The following is a 7,273-nucleotide window of genomic DNA, read 5'->3' on the forward strand; positions in this document are numbered from 1 at the left end:
AGATGTGAAAACAACAAGCTCGAGACTGCAAATGAACCTCAGCTGCCTTTGCCCTGTGGTTTAATATACTAGAGGACTAGAATTAAAGGAGTTGCCATTAGATCAGGACGATTTTCACGTTTTGTTCGGACCACATATCGTGGAGATGCGAGCTCATAGCGTAGGCAGCTGCTTTTTTGCACGAGAACAGGTGCAGCGGGCCACACTCCCCAGACAGCTCGTGCATCGAGAAATAAGTGAACGGCCATAGATGTCAATTTCAGAAGAAAAAAAAAAATACCACACTGTATCAAAGTGCCACCACACACGATTTATTGCATTCGTGCAAGGGCCTGGAAGGCGACCCCATCGCCACCTGTTGGGTCAGAATCGCACTAACAAAGGGCAGGTATCACTTTAGCGGCTGGGAGTTCGTGCACTTCTCCTAAAAATAGCACACGGCCGGTTGCCTTCTCGCGGATGTAGAAGAGGAAAGGTCTATCCACGACGAAAGATGTTAGGGTTCTTCCTTCTTTCACTTCTGTTGCGGCGCCAGCAACCGTGCCTTCTTCGTTGACCTCGATGGCTGCCTTGTGCTGGACGTCGGTTACCCTTAGCCCTCCGTCGGCAGTGATTCCCGACAGATCGGCGTCAGAGAAGATTGAACGCACACCCAACTTCTCCAAGGCAGGGATGAGGCCGTACTCCGTTTTCAAGTCAAACTTAGGAAGCTGAATTCTGACAGACTCTTCTTTCAAACTTTCCTGAATTTTTTCTATGCTCTCGATAGTCATGGCGTCCCGGAGTTCGGAAAGTCCCTTGGGAGTAAGATTACGTGAAAGTATTATTACCATGCAGTGTCCGTCCCCTTCGTAAGAAAGTTCTATGGCTGCAAAGTCGGCTTCATAGGTGACCGGTACCTTACCGCGTCTCGTCATGGTTTCTACCTTAACCTCTTGAGATCCTTTGTTGAAAAAAGGAAGGAGGGATGTATATTCGGGTTTGAAAGAGGTCTTCCATAGCCCCTTGAAGTAAATGGCATTGAGCAGCGCCATTACGGTGTCTGCGGGAATTTCGAAGCCCGAGATCTTGCCTGCGGTCTTGTTCTTCACCCACTCGTTAACCTCGGATTCCATGTCAGACTTTTCTGCCCCAACGTCCACCGACCGGAACATTGCAGCAAAGGTGTCAACGAGCTCCTTCTGGTAACTTTCGAGGACTTTCAGAGATTTCTCCACAAAGACTGCATTGGCTATCATCAAACTTACATTGTCATCAGTCTGCTGTTTTGCCAGAATCTTTTTGTAAGACTCCAGTATAGATTCTCTGCTGGACAGTCCTGCCGCGGTGTGGCCGAGAGCAGAGGAGAGTTCCGCTTCGGACTTGCCCCTGGCGCCGGCGTAGACCATGGCGAGTGCGACCGAGATGCTAGTCGGTGAGAAGAAGATGTTCGTTTCCGGGTTTTCGCTGCACAGTTCCTTGAGAAGCTTCAGGGCAAATTGGTTCTGGGCTCGGGCGAGCTTCATGTCGCTATTTTCAGCATAGCATTCGCTATCCCCCGCTAGCAGAACGAACAAGCCGAGGAAAAGCTTTTCTGCAAGCATCATCGAAACTGGACTTTCGAGTGTTTTTCCACGTTTCTTATTATGGTGTATTTATTCATCCATGAACAATGGGCTTCTTAGATTGTGGAAACCTTCGGAATATTTAGCAAATGAAACCATAGATATCCACGTATATTTTATAGCTTCTCGTAAGTTGATCGTCAGTCAAGGATGTGCAGAATCCGTAATAATAGGTATGCGCAACATTCAAGCCCCAAGAATACTCATTTTATATTCATATGATTGTGATCCGTGTTCGCATGCTGTCATTTAGTTTCCCGGAGCGTTTGTTTGGTCGCCCACTTGCTTGCCTCGCTTGTTTTGTGGCGCCGTTAGAAGGGCTGGGACTAAACCGTTTTTAAGATGTACTTTGATGTTTATTACATTTACAAGCGGAGCGGTTACAATTTCTGCGATGCGTAATTGAACTCCAAGAACAATAGCCATGGCAAATGAATTGCTGTTTTAACCTTTTTATCCAAGGATACGGGGATCCGTAATAATAGGTATGCGCAACATTCAAGCCCAAAGAAGGAGCGTTTCATATTCATATGATGGTGATCCGTGTTCGAATGCTGTCATTTAGTTTTCCGGAGCTTTTGTTTGGTCCTCCACTTGCTTGCCTCGCTTGCTTTATGGCGTCGTTAAACGGACTAGAAGGAAACCTTTTTGAGATATACTCTGGTGTTTATTACATTTACAAGCTAAGCGGTCAGAATTTCTGCGACTTGAAATTGAACTAAAAGAACAATAACCACGACAAAATTGCTGTGTTTTTTTTAATTGTCTTATCTAAGTGTGTCTTACAGGCCTTTACAGCTAGCGCGACAGAAGCAAAACACATTACTCCTTATGCGGCATAGGGTTTAGAGTAGGTATGTACAAATGACTGAAAAAAGGTTGTTAAGTTACTGAGTATCGACGCCAAAAGTAATTGGAGTAGAGTAGAAACTAAGGATCTGTAATAGTAATTGAGTAAACTACTACCTACTGTAAAAAATAGCGAGTTACTTTGAAGTTACTTTTTATATTTTTGTGGTAGCAAGATGGAGTGCAGATTTGATCCGTAAAAAACCCTGCGAGCCTAAAATAAATTCAGTCATTTGATGACTTCCAAAATAGTTTATTCGCTCGCAGAAGTAATTTTCTTTCACAGTTCTTATCGGAGAGTTTTCCCCTTTTCCTTCTAATGACGTCCCCAGCCAAGCTAAACAGACGTTCCACCGTGGCGCTGGATGCAAAGGCCGCGTTCAATTTCAGAAACAAGCTGTACAGGGTCGGGTAAGCGAGTGTCGGCATCTTTGGTTCCATGAAGAAACATGTGAGGCTTGCCAGTGCTAGCGGGTCTTTTATAACTCGCCTCCTCTTTATTTTGTCTTTGGTAAGTTGAGTTTGTTATGACCACACATGTAAAAGTTACTAAAAAAAAATAATTAAGTTAAGTTACTGAGTATTGACGTCAAAAGTAATTTGAGTAGAGTAGAAATTACTCAAGCAGAAAGTAATTAAGAAAATTAGTAATTACCGTAAAAAGTAGCGAATGACTTTTGAAGTTACTTTTAAAGTTACTTTTATATGTTTTTTATGGTCACAAGAAAGTACAGAGGTTTTAATCGTTAGCGAAATTGTGCTAGCCAAATATGAATCGTTTTTTTTTTTTGTTTTTCACAAAAATACTTTAATAGCTGGTTCTGCTTCTGCGTGCCTAATTGTTTGGTACTTTCTTGTTTGTTTGGTGAATGATGTACTGCGCGCGAATGTGTCATTTCATCTGTGAGGTTTAGCGCTGTCTGAGCTTGATTTTTTAGACAGTGTTTGCTTGTTCACAGTGTTGCGTAAAGTACATCTGAAAAGTACTTGAAGTAAAGTACAAAGTAAATGAGAGAGAGCGGGGGGGGGGGGGGGGGGGGCTTCTGAAAAGTTTGGGGGGTTTCGGACTCTCCAAACCATTTTCTCCCCCCTCTTCCTACGGCACATGCTTCCCCCTCTTTGCAAATATCAGCTGGTCTTCCAACATCGTATCTCCTTTGTGCAGGAATGTTTGTTAATAGGAAAAACAACCACTAAAATTCGAAAGTAATTTGTAACTTGAGTAGAAGTTACTCGGAAAAAGTAATTGAAGTAAACTACTAATTACCGAAATAAAAATGTAATTGAAAGTTACTAAACTACTCAGAATTAAATAGTTAAACTACAGTAACTTAAGTAGAGTAGTTGAACTACGTACAAGTTTGGTTATGACTGACCCCTCCTTATTCTCACGACGTTCGGATAGTAGGCCGAGCGAGTGCACCTGACCGTCAAGAAGTCAAGACTCGCGCCACGACGATGAGATCATCCGGACGACTGCGCGTCTCGTTGCAATGTTAGTGCTGCGCAATTGAAAAAAAAAAAAAATGCGTGGGTTTAACAGAAGAGCGGGTCCAACAAAACGATCTCCCAATTGGGTGACTCGCAATCCTCGCCGGCTACTACGGTATCCTGACGCGCCTGACAAGCCTGACAAGTAAAACGTTTTCAATAAGGAGGTCTCCCTGGTGTGGAAAGTCGGAAGGACGCGAAGGATTACGTGAACAAGCATCGGCGCTCGTACAGTTGCAGCTAGAAGCGGGAACGTGCTCCCATAAACGGATTATCCGTGTCTGCGTTTGGGTGCGCGGGGGAGTCCGGCTTTGCAAGGGAGTATGCGCTGACGACGACGCGACCATGGGAACAGGCGCCCACCTGCGAGGTCATTCCAGTGGCGCCTGCCGTGGAACCTACCACTTGAGTCAGAACTCACTAAAGGCAGACGACATGAAAACAACGCCTGCGTGCATTGCCGGATTGCCCGACCGAGGCTTGTTAAGCATCTCTTCCTGCGTTCGTGCGCGCCGGAGTTATGTTTTGGCTGCTCATCACCACCTTGGCCAAGGACGCCTGTGATGCACTTTCTACGACGTGGGAACGGACTGTGAGAGGGTCCCTTGTTCGGGAATCCCACTTCATCTGCCGGGGTCTTACCTATTTCTGCGCTCAAACTTTTGTGATGAAAAAAATTAGCATTAGATTTCGAAAGTAGTTAGTAATTCGAGTAGAAGTTACCTGAAAAAACGTAGTTAAATGAAACTGCTAATTACCCAAATCAAGCTGTAATTGAAAGTTACCGAGTTACTCGGAAAAGTAGCTAAACTACAGTAGTTTGAGTAGAGTAGTTGAACCACGTCCAAGTCTGGTTTAGAGCAGTACAAGAGATGGTGGTCTAGGCGCGGAAATCAGCAACTAAACGGGGAAAAAAACTCGTCTAAAGCACGCAAAAAAGAAAAGAAAAAAAGATACATCTGAGTTACTAACAAAAAAAAAAAAATTCAACATATACTTGTGGTCTTCTACTGGTTTGTCATCACACGCGTAATGCAAAAAAAAAAAAAGGATATATATATATATATGGTCCTTCAATATCAAACTAAAAACAATCTAGGTTACTGCCGCTTCCGTGGCGATGTTGGGAACGCAAGCTGCTGCCACGCGGACCAAAAGAGTTAAAGCCCATTTGGACCAGATTTTTTTTCGGCTTAATCTTTGCTTTTCTAAAAACAAAATCAGCCCATTCGAGGCTGTCATCGCGTGTTCTAGTTCAGGGCGTTCTTGAATGTACCGCGTGCATAAAAAAATGCGACGCGCTGTTTTGGGGGCAGTCACCCTTCTTTCTCCGACGAAAGATGGTACCATGTAGACTCTATCGACGCTTTCTCTTGAAAGGGGGCGACGAAAGGATTTCTGTACTTTCAGTAAATGGTGCATAGAAGTATTCCGTGGCATTCATTACCATTGAGCCACAAGTTTGACCTGGGTGGCCAGCTCCAAGACTTATTTGTACTGCTACATAACTACTTTTGCGGCTTCTGAGTCGCTCCAAAGAGGAACTTTTACTGCTTCGAGGGGGCACGACTGCTGCTATTTCCACTCCTGGAAATAGCATCATCCATTTCCCATCGGGTTGGGATGCTCCGAGATTCGAGATTTTAATGCGCTTGTTAAAGATGCGCTAAAGACGTTTCCGAGATCGTCGGTTCTTGGTGATAACTTATCTTACGGGATTCAAGCATCCAAGAAATCCAAAAATTATGCTTGCGCGACGTCTCTTTCCCTACTAAAAATGTGATACAAGTTTGTGCCACGGCCCTTTCTGAGCACAGAATTCAGCGGAGGCGCTGGCGGCGTGACGCCGCTGGCTCCTCCGCTAGATTCTGCGCTCCAGAATTTTCCGCTCAGAAAGGGCGGTGGCACAAACTTGTATCACATTTTTAGTACGGAAAGAGACGTCGCGCAAGCATAATTTTTGAATTCCTAGGACGCTTGGAGCCTGTAAGATAAGTTATCACCAAGGGCAGACAATCTCAGAAACGTCTTCAGTGCACCTTTAAGGCCTCAATTCTGGAAAACGACAGCTAACCTTGCGCCCTCCCATTTCCAGGCCTACATTTACAGCAGCAGCGGAGGCCAGCTGATCGTCGAGACCATCGTGATTGCCCTCAGCATCCTTTTTCCTGCGCTGGCACCAGGGAGATTCACCCGTGATTGATTGGTAGCCTTTTCCTCATAGATGGCGCAAAATGTTTCCGGAACAAACGACTTGCTTGCGCGCTGCCGTGCATGCAGGTCGGGCGCCCGAGGTGGGCTCGGGTCACGCGGTCTGTTCGCCGCCGGTCTCGAGCTAGATCGTCTACGCTATAGTGTTCTAGAAGGACCGAGTGGGGCGACCGGAGTGCTATTTAGGTATCTCCGCATGTGAAAAAAAAAAAAAACGGCTAATCCAAGCCACTTCGCTCGTAGCGCCCTCTCGGGCACTACGAGCGAAGCGGTTCGGATTAGTCGGTTTTTATGAAGAGCGCGTTGCGTTCCAACGCGCCAAGATCGTTCCACAAGCCGCGGCGCCAAAAAAACGCTTCGGTCGTCTCATAGCGAGTTCGTTTCACACGCACTGGCACTGTTCGGGTTCTCTCCCAGAATGCATCGCACTCACAGAGTGTTGTACGGAAAACGGGACTCAAACGAACTCGCCAAATGCACCGAGTGCAGAAGACTGATGCTGCCGCCATCTATGTTGTAGAAAAGGTACCGACTTCAAACCGAAACTAGCGCCTTTCCGTTCGGAGTGATGCGTAGGACTGCGAGAATGCAGTCGCTACCAACGTTTATCTACAAACATTGGTCGCTGCAACCTGTAGTTTATAGTTGCGATGACTTCAAGCAGCTCGGCTGCCGTAGAGATAGTTACAGACGGCGTAAATTTCCGCAACCAGCTGCCTACAAAGCAGCTGGTTGCGATCTTTCAATTCTTATTACCGTTCACGCTGAAGATAACTGATGATGCTGTCCGAGCAGAAGCTTGATCCGTTTGGGCACGGTATTATGCGGGAACCACTGAAAGGGTGCGGCTCAAAACTAGACTGTTGGAATATCCAGCAAAACTGGGACTTTCGATTTGGATCGTCATTATAGATGGATTAGATATTAGCCTTGGTGAGGGCGTCGAGAACGAGAGCTTTCTCGAACAAAATACGACGGCGCAAGTTAGCTGACGTAGGTAAATGTTAAACATGATGATGTTGCCCAATCCTCGGGTAAAGTCACCATCTGTAGCTTTCTCTGATGCTTATTGGGCAGTCGGAGGTTTCTGCTGGGGGAGTTTTGTCGACAAATGTTAA

The 7,273-nt window shown here is 45.7% G+C and overlaps 1 protein-coding gene across 1 annotated transcript; it reads right to left on the bottom strand.

The window, feature by feature from the left end:
• Positions 1-374: 374 nt before the first annotated feature.
• Positions 375-1,505, bottom strand: LOC115324524 (intracellular coagulation inhibitor 3-like). Its single transcript, XM_029985175.2, has one exon. The coding sequence runs from the start codon at positions 1,503-1,505 to the stop codon at positions 375-377; it is 1,131 nt and encodes a 376-aa protein (XP_029841035.2).
• Positions 1,506-7,273: the final 5,768 nt, after the last annotated feature.

Source organism: Ixodes scapularis, unplaced genomic scaffold, assembly GCF_016920785.2.
Source record: "Ixodes scapularis isolate PalLabHiFi unplaced genomic scaffold, ASM1692078v2 PGA_scaffold13__105_contigs__length_92229423, whole genome shotgun sequence".
Taxonomy (NCBI): Eukaryota; Metazoa; Arthropoda; class Arachnida; order Ixodida; family Ixodidae; genus Ixodes; species Ixodes scapularis.